Below are 19,771 nucleotides of genomic sequence, written 5' to 3' on the forward strand. Positions count from 1 at the left end.
TTTCCACTTACATTCTACATCTAATAGTTTTGAAAAACTTTGACATAGGTTTTTATTGGCTTGAACGTTCATTTAACGTTAATTATTTGCTAAAGGACACGATAACAAATGCACAACCCCTTGTATTCTATGTATGTGTAAGTTCGGATGACTCACCAACACAACTGTTGTTCAACATGTGGCACTTGGTAGAGACACTCCTTCCATCCAGAAATCTGAACCCTGGGCGGGCTGTTATTGTTGAGCAGCTCCTTCACTTCCCTGTCTCTCAGTCAGCGCTGCTGCTAACAGGGTCGTAAGCCACAGTAGCACCTGGCAATGCAACCACCCGAAACATACGGTTAAAGTCATATTTACACATTCGTTGCCGGGTTTTTATTTCTTTCCTCTGTCATCATGGGTGACTCGAACGCGGTCGACGCCGGTCGGACACGCCGGAGAAGGACGAAATTTGCGGCGGGGAGAGGAGTGACAGCGCAGGCGGTGAACGGGAGCTCTGCGGCGGAGTGTCACAGCTCCAGTCCCGCTGGAGTTAGCAACAGTGACACTAATGGGCTGAAGAAAAAACGCGACCATTCACTGGAGACTTCAAAGAGTGAGAAAAAGCAACGCAGGAATGACATAAGTGACCGTCTGAGGTCAGTCTCCAAACTCTCACAAGTTTTTAGTTTGTGGGGGAAAAGTTAAGTTTGTTGTTTTTGTTAGCAAAAAGTTAATAGCACTAACAGCTAGTGTTTCATGACTTTAATCTTACATCAGTTTGACGCAGCTGGTGCTGTTTCCGGGTGGAAACGGGTGGTCCGCGCACCACAGAGATATGTTGGTGACGTTCATTCACTGTTGGCAAAATAACTACAACTTCAGGACATGATCTCTGTGACTATCTTACAAGATATTGACCTGAAATACCAGTTCGGGCACATGGAGAAATCACAGGTGCAAAAAAGTCCACTTTTCGGCTACATCTATGTAATAATAAGGACAAAAAATATATATAAAGTCAAATAAATCTTTTATGTCACTTTAAAAAGGTGTCATTGTTGTCAGACAGCAGACAGTCCATACAGTTAACTGAGAAAAGGGGTGGACTTGAAACAGGTGCTAAAGTTAAAGGTCCAGTCTGTAACATAAAGTGTTTAAAGTGTTTTATTAAAGTTGAGTAGGCTGTTTTCCTAAGTGTATCATCATTTTAAAAATGTATTTGCTTTGCAATTCCGTTTTTCTATAGCAGCTCAAACAAAATGTGCTTGTCACGTTTTGCAGCTGAAGTTTATTGTGCACATTTATGTTCACACAAACCTGACGCCCAAACCAAGGAAAGAGAAGGATGACATGGCAGTGAGTGGAGGGAGTTGTTGAAGTGTGTTTACACACTGGGTCACTGTAGTTCCTTGACAGGTTAGGAAAAGGAAAGAAGAACAGTAAAAGTAAAACAGTATCCAGTATCCTCAACAGCACCTAGAGCTTATTGCTCTATTAAGGTATTGATCAGAAAAAGGGTGATTATATGAGGTTTAGGTTATGATACCACAAGTGACTGAGTCCCACCCAGGATAGTTCATGTAATCGTGAACTATCCCTTTAAAACTAGTCAATAAATGGTAAATACAAGATAAGCATAGTCAAACATTTGCCCCAGGATAACAATACATGTGCCTTTACATACTACTACTAAAACAATTTCATACAGACTTACAGCAGGTGTCTTATCAATATCTGTTAAAGTTTTTTTTTTGTGTTTGTTTTAGTTGTTTTAACAGACTAACAATAATTAGGCTTGTTTGAATCATTGTTACAAACAGATCTGCAGTCTTTACATTTCAACCACACTAGCATTCCATACCTACGTCAGGAACATGTTCTGTCATTTAAAAACAAAAAGTTATGTTTAAATAATAAAAGATCATACTGAGACACAGCTAGACCTGTTCATAATGATTCATAAAGGATGGTATTATATTATATGGCTTTAATTTTAGACATTTATTGGTGCCTGTTGTAGCGTATAGTCCTCACAGTAACTTAACGTGTGGCAGTGAGTGACCAGTGGACATCTCTGACAGCAGTCTAGAATCAACACTGCTGCCAAGGGACATCACTGTCATTTGCTAATAGATGTATGTCAATGAAGGTCAGTGATTATCAAAACCTGGCCCATGGGCTTAATGTGGCCTTGCAAAAACAATATTTGCTACCCACTCTCTTCTTTTCACGCTATCAATTTTGGATGGAGAGATAAAATCCTCAAACAACACAGCTTTACAAATACATGTCTTGTTATGTGAAATTAAGCACTAAAACACAGTAATATGTCATATAAAGTAGTCAGAGTTAGTTGGCCCGTCATTGATCAAAACTGAAAATAAAAATGCTTCACAGCTGAACCTAATTTGCGACTCCCTTGTTTTTCTGTCCTAACTATAACTGACAGTTAACACCAATATCAGTGTAGGTCCACTAACCAACAATGCATTAATTTTCTTCATATTACCCTTTGATGTGCAGTCATTATTTTCCATGTGTCAAAACAAAACTCTACATAAGCATTATTAATAGTCATATTTCTCTTGAATGATCAATGATTGTATCTATTTCTGTAGCTGTCACAAATCACAGGAGTCCCTGCTGAGTTCAGCCAGTGGATACAGTAACTACAGAGGAATCCTCAATTGGTGTGTGGTGATGCTGGTAAGATATGAGTGCACACACAAAGAAACACAAATACAAAATCACACACTGTGTACAGAAATGTGATAATTCTGCAAGAAAAACAAAACATTCAGTGTTTTGGCTCTCCAGCTTGGTAAAACCCTGTGTGACTTATGCAAACAGCATTAAAAAAACTCTCTTATGCCGTAATGTGAACTGGTAATGTGATGTATACAAGTGTTTAGGACACAAGATTTGCATGTACAGTACTTCCTTGTAATATGATTGCAACATTATGAGTTTCACTGCAGCAGCACAGACATTTCAGTGAACCGTGTTCAGCAGGTTAGTTCAGATGTAAAAAAAAATCACGTTTTTTAGATTATGCGGGAGGAGGTTTGATTACTGAGCACATCCACTAGAATTGGTCGTTTTCATGTGACATCACGCTCCTTTGGGACCGCCTACTGGAGGGCAAAAAACGGCTTCATTGACACTCCTGTGTTTTTTATCAAAATACCGGGCAGTTGTTGCTCCATCGGGTGCACTAATCAACGAGGAGACGAGCCTGGGTTGTGCGTTTACAGGATTCATGTAGGAAAAGAAAATTTAGAGAGAAGAAGATTGTTTATTAATGCCATTAGACGAGCCTCTGTCCCTGGGGAAGGAACACAGGAATGGTGACCATCGAAGTACACACGTCTTTGCAGCGATCATTTTATCAAAGGCAAGTGCATTTATGTGCAGTGATACTGTCAGTGGTGATTTGTTCAGTATAACGTGCACTGTCCAAATTTAATAAACATAATAGTAATATTTAAAAACAATCACTCCGCACAGATTACATAGCAGATCTTAGCAATGATAACCTTTTATTTTTGTCATGGCTGATGACCCATAGTCTCTAGACTGGATTTCCTCCTTATTCTCACACACTCCAGGCAACAAGAAGAGGAAAGGCAAGAAAGACATGGAGAGATTTGAGCAGCACATGGAGATTGAAATAACACTTGCATAAAACAATTGTGATGAAGTTATCGAACATATCTCTTGGAAATAAAGTCAGGGGTTACAGAAATGGCAGCGAACATGGTCATGAATATTATGCACAAATTTGCTCATGTCATGACATGTATTAAAATTTGTGAACAGAACTGTAAATAGTAGGTACTTAGGTACTGTATAATGTGGGAAACACTGAGTCCCCTGTGTTGAATAAAACATTTCAGGTTTCTACTTTGTTTAGTTTTTGTTTTTTTTTAGACATTCCCCTCAGGCAGTCATTGCAATTCCAACTTGACATTCTTGAATGAGTTGTATCAAACTTATGACTTCTTGCGCTTGTAGTGTCTTTTACAGATTCCAGATTTGCACTCCAGGCTGTCCTCATAATACAGGACAGGCACCCCATAGTAACAGCCTTTCTTCAGATGGTTTGCTGGCATGCTGTGATATACAGTATGTCGATACGTAGATAAAATCCATTGTCACATCGTCGAGGTAGAGCTGAGGCAGACGGTCTGTTGTTTTAAGTATTTGGAATACGAATGCGAGAGCGGTGAAAGGACTGGTTTGGTTTGGTTTTTTGCCCTCCAGGTCCAGCGGGAGTCATGTGACTGAAAACTGTAAAATATTGTAACACTGAAGAATTCTGCTCACCCCTTCTTTACCCATGTGCATCAGGGAACAAGGCAATCAGAGATGGCAGACTTCACCCCATTCACACAACAAGCCTCTGTCGGCCTACTTGTGTAACAGACTCTGTGGTGCAACAGTAGGGTCCCTGACTCCAGATCAGAAGGTTGCTTGTTCAAATCCATGTCAGGGTCAAAATTCCTGGGCCTCTGTTGCTCATTATTGCATGCAAGTGCGGAAACACAGACAGACCGACAGACAGAGCCACCAAAAGTAATACTCCATGTCAAAACACACAAAATCTATATTTTCTTTAAATCCTTGCTCCTTGTCTTATGTGGTACCTCCACTGCATCACACAAAATGGCTTTGGTCACTGTTGTCCTCAATATAACATAACAACCACCAACTGATCAATAGGTCAGTAGTGCTGTCCACAGGTCACCCAGCACTCTCTGCTGGGCAAAATGACCTCAAACAGTCTGCTGTGCTTAGAGGTTGTACATTTGCCATAGTATACTTTGTCATTTTACTCTTGAGTAAAAGTTTTACAACGTGTTTACTGTATATTAAACTCAACAACTTGTGCAACTCTCTCCCCCCCTGTGCCTGAAGTATAAGAGAGGAGGCTAACAAAGCCTTTTGTTAATCCAGAAATCATCTATGAAAGCAGACTTCTGTTTTCAACGCAGGAGGCTTTCCTTCATTCTCACTGAACTTTTCTCCCAGGCCCGTGCATAGAGCCTTTGTGCTGGGTAATGAGATATTACAATCCATTTGGAAAGAAGGAGAGTGAGGAGGAGAGATTAAAAAAAAAGAATGGTGGGAGGAGGAGGATAAAGATGGGGAGAAATGGGGTGAGGAGGCAAAAGAGACAGCAGGAAAAAGGAACAAAAGGTGAGAGAAAAGCATGGAGGAGGACAGGGTTGATATGGAAGGACAACTTTATTCATTTAAGAGGGAAGAAATGACCACAGCAATGATAACGAAAACATAGACCAGAATAGGGAGCATTGTTGTAGGCGTGGATAGTTTTATCTCTTTTATATATCTCGTGTAATTTTTGTATTTTATTACAGGTGCTGAGTAACGCTCGCCTCTTCTTAGAAAACCTTCTGAGGTGAGTACATTTTGAAAAGCATGTTCGTTTTCATTCATTCTCGACCTCTCCACATTAATTATTACCGTGTATTTTAAGAGGCATCTGTAATGCTGATATTTAGTGTGTCATCTGAAATATGCCAACAATGAGTTTTTTTTTTTACTCATTTTTGAGAAGCTTATTGAGTTCATTCACAGCAGCTTTTTAATGCCGCAGCAGGAAAAGCACTGGTGTAATCAGTACAACAACAACAACATCTGCATGATTTTCACTGAGGCTCATTGAAGAAGCTTACTGGGCCACTTAATGGCGCTGAGCCATTCTTATTGTTATTAGACATCTGTGCTCTCTCCTGCTATGATAATTCTTAATTTCTTAATTTATATTTCTCCTTTTTAATTTGGCGTCTGTTTGTCAGGTATGGTGTGCTGGTCGACCCCATTCAAGTGGTTTCCTTATTTCTGAAGGATCCATACAGCTGGCCAGCAGTGTGCCTTGTGATTGGTAAGTAAACTCTTTTAAAAAGAAACAGTCAACACTATGGAAAACAGACATTACATCACACGTAAGTGACTCTAACCAGAAGGTTGGTGGATTGATCCCCATCTCTTCTCGTCCAAATTGCTCCCTGCGTGGGCCATGTCTTAATGATATGTGATAGAAAATAGCGCCGCATGGAGATACGCTCTATGAATTTGCATGTGAATGGCAAAACTGTCGTGCAAAGCGCTTTGACTGGTCATTGAGCCTAGAAAAGCACTAAATATATACAGACCAGATACACAGAAGAGCACACTAGATGGTAGACTTTTCTTGTGAAAGTTGAATATATTATTAGTATGAATAATGATTGGATTATATTGTTTTTAGATTGTGTGTAAAACGCCCCATCATAATAGCTTCAATAAATGATGACGTGGGAGTCCGAGGTAGATTTGTGGAACTGACTGGCCGTGTATAGACAGTAGCCATAAACAATAACATTGAACCATTTCAAGTGATGTTCCATTTGTTCCCCATTGTACGACGAAAGTGGTGCGATCTGCCTTATTTCAAGCTGTGCCTTGCTTGAAGACACCCGGGGGTGCATCCTATATTCAAAGTTCTCTCGTTTATTTTTATGGTATATATTGCAGTGAAAGTCTGCAGTGGTGCAGCTCAGTGTCTCTGGAGGGACAATCACCTGCCCTATATACTGCACACTGGTGCTGTACTGCAGAGGGAGGGAGGGAGGGAGGGAGGGAGGAAGGTGGTGAGATAAAAGAAGAGAGAGTTGGTGGTGGTGGGTGGGTCGGGGGGCATGTAGAGGAAGAATTATGGAAGAGAAAACAAAGCGGGAGGTTGTGTGTAGGGAGGGTTAAAGAGAGGGTGAGAAAGCAGCAACAGAGAAAGTGCAGCGATGTTAAGTGCTACATGGACACAGGGCAAGAGCAAAGAGACTGAGGGCTGGACGAGTTAAGGTAAAGGACAGTTGGGTAAAAGTCATGTTAACAGCTGCGTGGACAGTGAGGCCACTCTATACCTGCTGTATGACATTAACGTGATCTGATCACATGCACAGCTCCATGTACACTGAGATCTGATCTGATCAGGACACAAATGATCTGGAACTGGTGTTATCACATTTCTTTAAGTGTGATCGTAAATGTTTCCTGATACACACTTAAGGACCGTAAACTCAGCTGACGTCCTCTGCCTCACAGCAGTTCCATAATGAATCGTAAATATTTCCTCAGAGTTTCCCCATGGGCGATATTGATTGATTACATTTTTTTTTTGGTAGCCTGCTACAATGTTAACATTGATTGTCAGGTATAGATTTTAATTTTATTTCTTTACTATATCAAAAGAGTGTATCATAAAATGGAGCGTTGCACATTTATTGATTTTCTCAGCCCTCCCTCCTTTTTATTCTTTCTTTCTCCCTCTCTCTCTCATTCACACAAAGAAACCAAGACAGTGAGAACAGACCAATCTGTTACAGTCGCTGTGGCTAAAAACAACAACACATTCTTGAAATAATTGTGAGATCTGATCACAAGTGGTCACTGGAGATGCATGTGGAGACTATTTTTTTTTTTTTTACGTCAGGTGTGAAGTCATACTCAGTCACCACATAACTATGAAGTCGATTAAGTTTTGAAAGACCAGTTAATGACCATTAAGGTCAATTAATTTCAGAATTTCACTACCTCAAAGAAATGTGTCGCTTTCAAATCTGCTGCCAAAAGCCACTCTGCAGATGTCTAGTGGAAAAACTCAAATGTGCATTGAACAGGTGTTAAATGGTGCCGTTTTTCTCAGTTTGATGCATGAGCGGGTACAATAGTTGCTGTTTGTCAAAGAAGCTGAACAGGCCTTTTTTCCAAAAGAGATTAGAAACACACACACACACACACACATTAGCAGTAGCATGCTGTGAAACTCTGTGAAGAAGTCTGACAGCAGAGAAGGCAGTGATTTTGCTTTTTGGACAAATTATGTTCAATCAGTGCCACTGTGTTTAGAAGTTGGATTATAATTATTTCATATGTGTTATTTTTGTTCATATGTCTAAGCCACCTGGAAGAATTGATGTGAGACATTTACACATGGACTCCTACGAGTAACATCATTGCAGAAATAATGCCTGTTCATTCTAACTGTAAGTCATTGCACGATCAGCTTGTTCAGTGCAGAGCCCTTCGTTATTGTCTCGGGAAAAATAGTTCTGCCTCTATTGCATTTGTTCTGTCTTAGACCCTCCGTTTCTCTTCTGTGTTTCATGAAGTGAAAAACAAGCATGTGACTGAACCGTTTAAGAAATTCAAATGGGGAGTGCTGATGGGTATTTGCTCTGATGTCAGGGTGATTTGCGCTAATCAAAACGTCGTAACGACAGGTTACACATCTGTTTACTCTGGATTAGACGGATTGACATGCTAATGCTCTGATTAGTGTCTCAAAATGGAACAATTGTTGCAATTATGTTGCCATCAGTGTGGCTCAGTCTAGTCTAGTAGTCAGGGTAATGAGCTATTTGTATGCCAGTGGTCCATTCACTGGTGAAATTCAACCTGAAAGCAGCAGTACATGCCCTCGCTTTTCTGCAATGTGCTTATTGTAGCTGTTGGATACAATGCAAGTTTGCTCTGGGTGAAAAGGCAACACCAGTTCTTCCTGTTCATGAATAAACAAGTTGATTCATGTTGAACAGCAGTGTTTATGTGTTTATGTGTTTATGTCAGATTAAAGACTAAAGATTAAAACAGTAATTCATACAAATACAACATATTGCTACAATAATAACTCAAATAGTTTGACCATGGGGTTTGTTAACCATAGTGCACCTGCGGCAAGGATCTGTGGTAATGGTAAATATGAAATAAAAATAAACTCCTTATATGGACATTCTGTGGGTGTGTGTTTATAGGTGACATATTGAGGCTTTAAAAAATGTGGTTTTTTTGTCTTCTTATGTGTTGTTGAGTCAAAGTTATAATTAATTTTATATCACAGTTAGTTAGTAGTTTTTTTATTAGTAGTGATATAAATTAGCAATAATTGTGCAGAAGTCACATAAAATAGGCCGTTTTTCTTTTATTTTTGTTCATAAAAATGTAGCTAAATTTCACAAATTCCATCCGATTTGAAACATTTTGAGTACTTTTTGCTCAGGTGTGTTTATATAGTTGGGGAATAGTATGTTATTATTCTTTTTTCATCTGATTGCCTAGGTTGTCCTAAAAAAAAAGAATATAAGACACTATGTTGTGCATTCTTATACCCTCTGTATAGACTATAAGTTTAAACATCATAATGGAAAAAAGCAGCCAAAAGGCTCTGTGTCCTAAGGGTTAAGATCAATTTGATCTTGTTACCGTAAAAGTGTTTGAAGGGTAATGTCTCATTTCACAGTGTCGTGTAAAATCATGAGGAGAAAGCATAGAGCAGTTGTTTGAAGAAAAAAACCCTCACAACAACATTTTTGTCTCAGGACATTTATAGTCGACTCCTACATCACAACTCCTGTTTCAGCTGTAACATTTCCTGACAGCAATGTGACCTGTCTTGTGTTTCATTTTAATTTCATGATGAGAATTTTAGACCTGTGTTTCAGGGTCATACATGTGAGGGAGAATCAGCACAATCTAGTCTATTTTTAGATAAACTGACACGACCCTCTCTCTCTCTCTCTCTCTCTCATTGTGCTTTGACAGTGTCCAATGTGTTCGTGGTGGTGGCTCTCTACACAGAAAGGCAGCTGTCGATGGTGAGTGTTGTAACCCGGCCTTGCACCGTCAGAGCACTGTGGTTTAACTGTTACAATTCATCACAGTTTCCCAACACTCAGGAGGGATTGTTTCTCTAAAACTGCTCTCTTAAACTAACACTGACCTTCCCCAACTGCATCCACATACGTTAAATAGGAAAATTAGTTTCAATGACGGCTTTTAGAACAAACTCATTTATGCACTCTGTCTGTTTGGCATGCATGAAACATTACTGTATGAGCCTTTTAAAACTAGGCCACCATAACTCAAAATGTAGTTTAGTTTTCACTCCACTGGGTAAACAAATGCTCAAACGTTGTTGTTGTTTTGTTTTTTTCTTGGAATAAACTAAACCTAAATGATAATATAAAGTATTATCACTGTGCCTTTGTTTGTTTCTGTGTCTCTCTCCACTCAGAGTTCATTCAGTGAACATGTGGGATTTCTGGTTCACTGCATTAACCTGTCAATCCTGCTAACATTCCCTGCTGCAGTGGTCCTGTTTGTTCCCTCCATGACCCCAGGTAAAATGTTTCTCACTGTTATGAAAATGCCATCTCTTCTCTGAATACTCGCTACAAACAACTTTGCATAATTGACACAGTGAGGGAAACAGTGGCACCCACTCTGCAGCGCAAATCATTACGTGTTCCCTGGTGGTGAACAGTGTAAACGTGTGTGTGGAAAAACCACAATACGATGTGATAATAATGAAAATAAAAGACATTCACACCCTTGCCCTTTAGAGAAACAGTTGACCGGTGAGTGCAGGAAAGGGCATGTCTTAAACAGAGTGGACCAGTTGGTCATGAATGGATTATTTCCAGCTGGCGGGACAGAGGAGAGGAGAGGAGACGAGAGGACAGGAGAGGGGAGGAGATAAAAATATACTCTTGGACTAAATTAGCAATAAAACTTTTGCCAAATCACACCTAAAACTCACCGTCGTTTTAGTTAAAGCCGTCCCAACTAAAGCCTGAAGAGTAAAATTCTGAGGCTACGCATCCTCTCCTCTCATCTGTTCTCTCACTGGGAGGTGAAGGAGTAAAGGATTTGGTCCATCTGTCTGTCTGTTTTCCACAGTGTGCTGCTGTTCACACAGGAAGGGCAATTACAGAGGGCACGTGTGTGTGTGTGTGTGTGTGTGTGTCTGATAGGAGCTACTGCATTTACCAGATACTGCTTACATAACCAGAATTCAGACATGGTACACGAAGGATCTGATATGATGTTTCATTTTAGAATCTGTCAGATTTCTTTTGAAGAACACCGCAGTGATGAAGATGAACTGTTCTCCACTGCCATGATTTCATTATTTCCACTGCCTTTGAAGTTTTCCATGTGCTAAAGTCTGGTGCAAGGAGCGTGTTTTGCAAGTACGTGTGTAGCACTCCCGCTTATCACACCGGTCTCCAGTCGTTGCCTCACACAGTAGAGAGACATTATAGTGACGGAATATGAAAGAAATTAATCTTTGGTCGTGCATATGGACACTACACTTAAAATCTTCTCTCTTTTTTTTAAATGTATGCCGGTAATACGTGTCTCTCAGTAATGAATGAGAAATTGGTGGTCAGTGCCAATCTCCTTTTAAGGTTACCAAGTTCATATCTTAAAATCCAAATTTGTTAATGATCCAATTTGCACAGAGCAGGTGTGATGGTTCAGCTTGGCACCTGAGGTACATGCAGAAGGAATCATGTTATCTTGTGGACCTGATCCTGGCTTTTCTGGCAGTGGACCCACTTTTTTTTTTTACTCTCTTTCACTCTGAACAAGGTACAGAGAAGAGATGCATTTTGGTTTGAAAATAAAGCATTTATCGTGGCTTCCTGGGATCTGTAATGATTCGTGTGAGTGGATGAAAACTGGCTGTTGATGTGTGTGGATTTTTCTCTGCTGTAACTGTGTGGCAGCTGCGTTGAGCCAGAGAGAGACAGATGGTTAATGGTTGAGATCTGCTGTGGTTTGATGTCAGGTGTGTTCACCTCCACCTCACCCTGTAGGCAGCCATTTTTTTAATCCTGTGTGCACGCATGTGTGTGTGTGCATGAACATATGCTGGTGTGTGTGTGTGTGTGCACCGGTGTGTCTTCATCCTCTGGTCAGCATGATAGCATCATCCTCGTCTTACATCAGCACATTGTGACTGCTCATTTTGATCCGGAGTCCCCCTGGAGAGCTGGTTGAGGAACTGGTTAAGTTTATGGCTAAGGTTTGAATTATGGTAAGGTTATGCTTAGGGTTACACTTTAACCGATTATATGGTTAAGCTGTGGGTGTGTGGTAAGCAGTAAGTAACAACTGGCTCTCACTGCCCTAAGAGCTGAGTTAATTTATTTTACTGAGCTTGTTTGTTGTTTATTTAAGATCAATGACTTTCTTCTTTCTTCCACTCGTTGTTTTTCTCTTGCTTTCCATCATTTTCTTTTCTCTTTCTTTCCCTTTATCTCTCCTGACGTATTATTTGTGTGTCTTCTTCTCATTTGTGCCTCTCATCTCTGTGGACTTACCGTGTATCAGTTGTCTGCATGTACTTGCGCTACATTTTACCTCCACATTACAACTTTGTCATGAATTTTCTTCTCTCTTCTCTTCTCTCTCTCTCTCTCTCTCTCTCTCTCTCTCGTCAGTTGGCAGTTCGTTCGCACTTGGTATTTACACCATTCTCTTCCTGAAGCTGTATTCCTATAAGGACGTCAACATGTGGTGCAGAGAGTTGAGCACCGTCAAGGCCAAGAAACTCGTCAGGTCACTGTCTTGTAAGTCACAAAAACACAACCTGCATAGTTTGACACAAGTGTAAAACATGAATCAAGATAACTCACTCCACACTTAAATGTAAGCTTCTGTAAATGCTTTAAAAGTGTCCCTAACACAGAGGCTCTTCCAAGCTGTTACAGTGACATCTTAAGGTGAACTCTTGATATGGCAGCTTTCAGTGCACACAATAACAAAATGGTGCCAGTTTGGCAAACAGTCATTGTTATGGATCTGTTTAGATTTGATCTTTAAACCGTATTGATGTGTTCATTATGTTTCTGTTTGTGTACCCTGACAAATAAAATGAAATATTGCTGAAGACGTCACCGTGAGTGTCATTATTTCACGCTGATGTGTTGACGTGTACATTTTGTTTTGCACAGGTCCCAGTACACAGAATTTTAACCGAGGCGATCAGACAGTGTCTTATCCTGGCAACCTCAGTATCAAAGGTACGCCAATGTTGTTTTTGTTGTGTGTTTTCGCCTGGAACCGAAAGGACCTTTTTACGCAGCAGCCAGTTTGACATGAAATACTGTAGTAGGGAAACACTGAGTCTTGATTAACCATTTAACTGCTGTTTCATGTTAACAAGGCAGCTGTGGGGAAAGCTCTTTCGGTCATGACATTTGATTTTGCCACAGTTTATTTTCACACTCGCCTCCTCTCTGTCCCTGCAGACATATATTATTTTGTCTTCGCTCCGACTCTGTGCTATGAGCTCAACTTCCCTCGCTCTCCTTCGGTCCGCATGAGTTTCCTGCTGAGGAGGCTCTTTGAAATGGTGAGGAAAAATCTCCCGTCGACATAAGCCAGACATTCATCCAACATTTATTAGAAATGTATGTTCAAGTCTGACCGATAACCCCTTGTCCTGTTAATGTAATCGGTGTATTTTTAGAAGCGTAAGAGGTCATGACAAGGTTAATTGATATTTATTTATCCTCAGATGTGATCCTCAAATATCAACAAATGTCTGATTAAGCCTATCAGCTCCACGCAGCACTCAGTATAGTGATGTTTAGACTTAGTGTTGCCTGGCAACATTCCCATGCTGCACACAGAGAGTGAGTTGTTTTCTGTCAGGACAGACGGAGGCAACATAAACATTGCAATGCTAAAATGAGTATGACTGAACACATACAAGGTGTCTCTTAATAATGTACGGTACATAAACCATATTCTCTGTCAAACGTTCATAGTAGTGACGATTTATTGCAGTGGAATAATGTCATTTACTTTCTGTCTTCTCAGCTATTTTTCATCCAGATGTTGGTTGGGCTCACTCAACAGGTACAGCCTCATATTGTACTCATAGTCTGTATTACATTTTAAACATAACAGTCATTTACATTTATTTATGCAAACACTTGTTCTCTGACTACCATGAAGATGACGATGCACAAGTAAATGTGTTGTGTTGTTTTCTTCTTCTTCTTCTTCTTCTTCCCTTGTTTCAGTGGATGGTTCCCATCATTCAGAGCTCCATGAAACCGCTGGAGGTGAGAAAGACAGGATCACAGTGGAGCTCACGCTGCTCACGCTGAGGTTCTTCCACCTGAAAAGTGCTGCTGTGTGTTATTTGTTAACCTGTCGGTCTCCCCTCCTGTCTAGGACATGGATCTGTCCAGGATGACTGAGAGACTGTTACGACTCGCTGTGAGTAAAAAAAAAAACAAAAAAAAAACAGCATATACAGCGACATCTCTTTTTCTGCATCTTCTTTCGGCCTCTCCCTTTAAGCTGGGGACACACCGCACAACTTTCACAGTCGTTACCGATTTTCAAGACCTGGTTTCTGCAGATTTTTTTATGACGAATGAAAGACTGGGAATCACACATTTAACAACTGCGTCTGATGAGGTTTCACAGACTACATGATTTGTCAAAACAACTGAACTGAAGTCAGTACACACTAACTGATTGCGTCCAAATTGGCTAAAAAAAACTCTGCCCAACTGAGAATCGTGGGTAGAGTCGGGCAAAGAATCTTGCAGTGTGTCTCCACCTTTAGGGATCGTCGTTCAATTAAATTATCATATTAAAGTCAGAATCTCATCATTTACACAATGTGAATTGTCTCCTGCATATTGCACATAGTCATTCATATTGTACAGTACACTTAAGGTATGGGTAGGAAAAGATGCTTAAGTTTTACAGCAGGCCTTTGTTCATAGTTAGGCATCTCCTAAATACGTTTACATTTATGCTTCATTGCAATAACTCTTTTTTTAGGTTCCGAATCACCTTCTATGGTTGATGTTTTTCTACAGTTTTTTCCACTCGTCTATGAACTTCTCTGCTGAATTGCTGCGATTTGGAGACAGACAGTTTTACAACGACTGGTGGTAAGTTGTTGTTGTTTCTGAGATTTCATGAATGTCTGGGGTCTGCACAGCTCAGAGTTGCTCAGTCTGTATTTGCTGTGTTGTTGTGTTGTGTTGTGTGTACTGTGAAGCATGTGTATAGGAGGATTTTTGAGCTTTAATGAAAACAAAAAGGTTGTAAAATTTAAAACTTATTACTACTACTGGCTTTTACAGTGCTCTGTGTACCGGATTAAAAGAGTACATCGGTCTATGTGTATGTGAATTCTTATTCTAACACTTACTGTACTGTAGGATAATTCCTATTATTCATTACATGACATGAAAATATAGTTTTCAAACCATTGAATGTCCACTCACATTAATCATGACTGCCATAGGTCTGTTGTGTTAGATCCCATCATGCCTCAACACTGTGTTTGCTGACTCCTCTTTTAGGAATGCTGAGACAGTGACATATTTTTGGCAGAATTGGAACATCCCTGTGCACAAGTGGTGTCTACGGTGAGTTACTCGCCCACTAACACATTGAGAGCGAGCAATGAAATTTATTGATGTGAACGCTTTGCGACAGCAGCAGGTGTGATGCGGGGAGAAAGAATTGACAAGTCCATGCGGATGTGTTTGGCAGACCTATTCATCTGGCCTTGAGAGAGTGAATGGTTGTTATAAATACAGTATTCACAGCCGCATGCACAGATGCCAATGTAGCAAATGCAGTGGCATTTCATTTTAAGCAAGATAGATAAAATGAAAGGGACTTCTTACATCAACTCCCTGTAAGTACAGTATTAGACAGAATAAAAAAAACAGTGTCTGATCGTTTTTTCTATCATTTGTGCTTTTGATTCTATTTTGATTTAATTAAAATTTAAAAAAAACTATGCAACACCTTTCAAAGAAATCAAATGCAAGGTCTTAACAGGTGACACATGCATTGTAGTGACACATAATTTGTATATGATGAAATAAGATCAACAACAAAAGTAAATAGTAAGTAGTATCAATAAAACACTGTTAAACCTTAAAATTCAAACAATTTCTAGAAGCCAGACCATATATGTGAGTTTTTAAAACCCAAAGATTTGATCTGATTAACTCGGTAATCCATTGCTCTGCCTGTCTTCTAGCCATTTTTACAAGCCATTGCTGAGGAGAGGCTTCAGTAAAATGATCAGCCAATCAGCCGTCTTCTTTCTGTCGGCTTTTTTCCATGAGGTAAGAGTTGAGATCATTCATTTTGGACAAAATCTTGGACAGCGATAGCCTCTGCCTAATATTAGCTTTTAGCATGACCTCTCAGTGCTCACTCCTGTGCGGACTGTCCCTTTACTTCCTGTCCTCTATGTCTGTCTGTCTCAGTACCTGGTGAGTGTTCCCCTCAGGATGTTCAGACTTTGGGCCTTCACGGGCATGATGGCCCAGGTAAGACCCGGCACATACCTGATGTTACATTTACAAAAGAATTATAATAGTAATGTATGTTTTCTAAGTGATTCTTTCATAATGTCTGGAAAGGTTCAAATATGGTAGAGAGACATTTATTATGTAAAAAAGGATGTTGATAATGACCTTATGGGATATTTAAGAATGTGACATTACTATTTTTTTAGTTTCTCAGTGTTTTGGCCTGAGCTCCACTGTCATTAACGTCATTAATGACCTCACTGGCGTTACAGATTAGGTTTGATTGATCATGCGGTTTATGGTGAGACACAATATAAGTGCCTCCTGTTTATTACTCATGAGTGCTGAGTCAAACACCGATGGACATTTGAAATCAGAAAGAAAATACACACATTTGATTAGTCATTAAATAAATCACAGTCATCCAGTATGTTCATTTAATCACAATTTCTTTCTTTTTCTTTTTTTTTTTACTCGACCCAACAGCTTCCATTAGCCTGGTTCGTTGGGCGCTTTTTGCGGGGTAACTACGGCAACGCTGCAGTCTGGATATCCATCATCATCGGTCAGCCGTTCGCTGTCCTGATGTATGTCCATGATTATTACGTCCTGCACTACAGACCGGAGGTCGAGGGATGAACACACACACACACACACACACACACACACACACATACAAAAGTCCGTACAACTTATGCCGTCTTCCTCCTACTTTGTCCCACTTTTCTTCAGCCTTTCACTCATACAAACAAACACATAAATGCCAGTAGTTGACAGTAGTGCAGTCAATTAATATTGTCCTCTACATGTCAGAATGAGCCGATCACTTATAAAAAATAGAAATATCTTAAAACACTTCTGTCCAGTAACTGAATGGAAAGGAACGGTGATATTTTAATAATGCAGCTTACTGTGACTTACTCAGGTGACTTTTCTTCCAGTGTCTTACTAAAATGTTGTGTTGATAATTTATTGTGTTTGGTACAAAATCAGCAACATGTAGGATAAGGAAGACGTTTTTGTAATGATTCATGTTTTTTATTCTCTTCCAATGTGGGCACTATGGTGACTGTAGCTGATTTTAAAAAGTAAATAAATAATGAATTTAATGTTTCTGTGTTTCTGCTTCATTGTAAGCTAAATGTTGTTCTCATTGGGTCTCAATGTGTATTATTATTATTATTGTTATATTTTAGGACAATGACCAGCATCATTACTCTTTGTTTCTTTTTTTACATTATCTGGTATACAGCACATAATATTTTATGTACCGATTTTGTTTTTACATCAAGAAAACAGGCACAAAATCTCAATGAATGTTTTATCTCATCCTAGTATAATCTAGTATAATTGCTGTCAAATGTGTGTCTGAAAATAAACACTCACAGAGTTCAAATCTTTAAAAATCTTCTTCTTAATTGTACATTCTTTTTTTTATTATTATTTGAATTGTTTCTCAGTTTTTTTTAGCCAGGCCCCAGTATTTTTTTCTTCCCAGATCAGATCATAAGATAACATGTATCACATCTTAATGTTGGGCATAAACAAATTCCACAGTTTCAGACTGAACTACAGAAAAACCATCCAATAACTTTGGTGTCATTGTAGACCTGCATTTCATTAGACCTATAGTTCCAAAGATCTTGGGAACCCCTGGATCAGAGCTTCACACAGATGTCTTGCGTCCATGCTTTGTTGGAAAGTCAATCAAATGACACAGCTGTGGAAAAACAACTAAAAAGAGAGAAGACAAGTGACAACAGAGCCATGAAAATGATTCTTGCACCTGTGCATGAATGGTGGACAAAAGTCCATCAATCATGATCTTGTCAGTTAAACTTAACCACGCGACAGCCGTCGTCTTCCAACACAAGTCTCAATAAGTGCAGCGCCTTCCAACTAAGGAATTCCTTTCCACCAATCACGGATCATGTGTACTGCTGTATGAGCACTATACTCTTCTTGCCATTACTGTAATTGCCAGTCTTCTGTTATTTAATTCAGGTCCCTGTTGGCTGCAGCTCACAATATACATCCCACAACACCAGGCAGTGCGTTATTTCCACAGACATGTACAGACTTTGTCTTTATTGTGCTGGGTTTTGCACAGACATACAGACTCTTCGCACCGCTTCTTTCCTTATTGTGGATCAAGGCTTGTGCGCCAGTCAAAAACACTAAGGTCACGCCCATCTTGTGGGATACATTAGTTTTTTTCCACTTTTTTTTTTTAAAACAACAACATGTGTCTTTATTTATCTCCTCAATGACATATGAAATCACATGAATAGTGTCACTTATGACAGGAGCGTCTGCTGAAAGCCGCGGATCATGAACATATAGCGTAAATGCCATTCACCGTGTCTCTCTGCTGTCTCCATAGATGTCCCCGACTAACCCTCTCTCTCTGATAGTCCAGTGTTCAGTCAAGCATTGAGCAGACCACGTGTTAAATCATTCATTTGTGATATTCATCCCTATCACGGTAGCCACCAGAATGAATAATCAACAACAACAACAGTGACAAAACATCATTTACCACTCTGCCGCTACTGGACATCCAGGGCATCGAGTCACAAATGTTTACATGTGACAGTGTGTTTCTACGTGTCCGTGGTTCTGTCATCCTGACAGCGCTGTGAGCCTGTATCTCGTCAGGCTGACGGTGAATTAAACAGCACGTCTCCGTTGGCGTCTGTGTACCTGCTCTGCAAGTGTGACATTTAGTTAAACAGTCGTCTGTGGGAATCACAGTGTAGATGTGACAGCAGACACAGTATACTAAAGAGAATTATCTTGCACTTTAAATGGTCTAACTTGTTTTATCAGTATTTTATTTTATTCCAAAAAAGGACTTAAGCATCTGTGTCACTAATGTGTAAAACATGTCTGGGGCCTGTCGTAGAGCATGTTTGCACTCACGTACACAAACGTGTGGCCATTTATTGTCTGGCTTTAAGAAAGGTTTGTTACAAAGAAGTCGATTTGTTGAACCTAACGTAAAGACAAGGAGACAAGACATATTTAAAGAGTTTATTGCAAAAACCAGGAATGCTAAAGAGGCTGACAGGAGCCAGGTGAAGAGCTCCAGACAGTACGTGACTCAATCTGTTTCCTCTGCCATAGAGGGAAGAAGACCTTCTGCATAAATGTGCTGGTCACAAGCTGTCAAGAGTTCACTGCAGATATCTTTGTTACTCGTTACTCGAGCTGCTTTATACTATGGTTTTGCCATTCACACATCTTTCATACCTATTCACACGCTGCAACATGGGGTTAAGCGTCTTGCTCAAGGACACATGGAGCAGGGCAACATCTAAAACATGCAGGGCAGTGTTCCCTGAGGACCAGGATTGGGAAACACTGCTTTACACGTACGTGTAAAAAAGTTGGTTGGGATGCTGATATGAACATCATGCAACGCTACACAAACGGAAACCGTTGACTGTGGGTTCCCATCACTCCATCCTTTAAGCACTTCAAGCTTGTGTTACAGCAGTGATCCACCCCTGCTGTCTCTCCGGATCTTAAGGATCCGGTAAAATGCTCTTCTGTTCGCTTGTCCCTGACTGAGCTGGTGTCCTGGGGCACAAATTCACTATGGTCACTTTTTATGAAAGCAGTTGCCTGATAAT

At 40.0% G+C, this 19,771-nt stretch overlaps 1 protein-coding gene across 1 annotated transcript; it reads left to right on the plus strand.

The window, feature by feature from the left end:
* The first annotated feature begins 273 nt into the window (after positions 1-273).
* Positions 274-17,245, plus strand: dgat1b (diacylglycerol O-acyltransferase 1b). Its single transcript, XM_058647256.1, has 17 exons — positions 274-638; positions 2,601-2,688; positions 5,364-5,404; positions 5,805-5,890; positions 9,586-9,638; positions 10,058-10,163; positions 12,273-12,401; positions 12,786-12,854; positions 13,083-13,186; positions 13,657-13,695; positions 13,863-13,904; positions 14,017-14,061; positions 14,638-14,750; positions 15,168-15,233; positions 15,860-15,947; positions 16,092-16,154; positions 16,623-17,245. The coding sequence occupies exons 1-17, from the start codon at positions 397-399 to the stop codon at positions 16,773-16,775; spliced, it is 1,527 nt and encodes a 508-aa protein (XP_058503239.1). The 5' UTR covers positions 274-396; the 3' UTR covers positions 16,776-17,245.
* The last annotated feature ends 2,526 nt before the right edge of the window (positions 17,246-19,771 follow it).

This window comes from Solea solea, chromosome 13 (assembly GCF_958295425.1).
Source record: "Solea solea chromosome 13, fSolSol10.1, whole genome shotgun sequence".
NCBI lineage: Eukaryota > Metazoa > Chordata > Actinopteri > Pleuronectiformes > Soleidae > Solea > Solea solea.

Bases quoted from the DNA above. Each gene is read 5' to 3' on its own strand.
- dgat1b (XM_058647256.1), top strand. From the start codon at position 397: ATGGGTGACTCGAACGCGGTCGACGCCGGTCGGACACGCCGGAGAAGG. The intron at 13,905-14,016 runs GTGAGAAAGACA...CCTCCTGTCTAG, and splicing joins GCTCCATGAAACCGCTGGAG to GACATGGATCTGTCCAGGAT. The intron at 16,155-16,622 runs GTAAGACCCGGC...TCGACCCAACAG, and splicing joins TCACGGGCATGATGGCCCAG to CTTCCATTAGCCTGGTTCGT.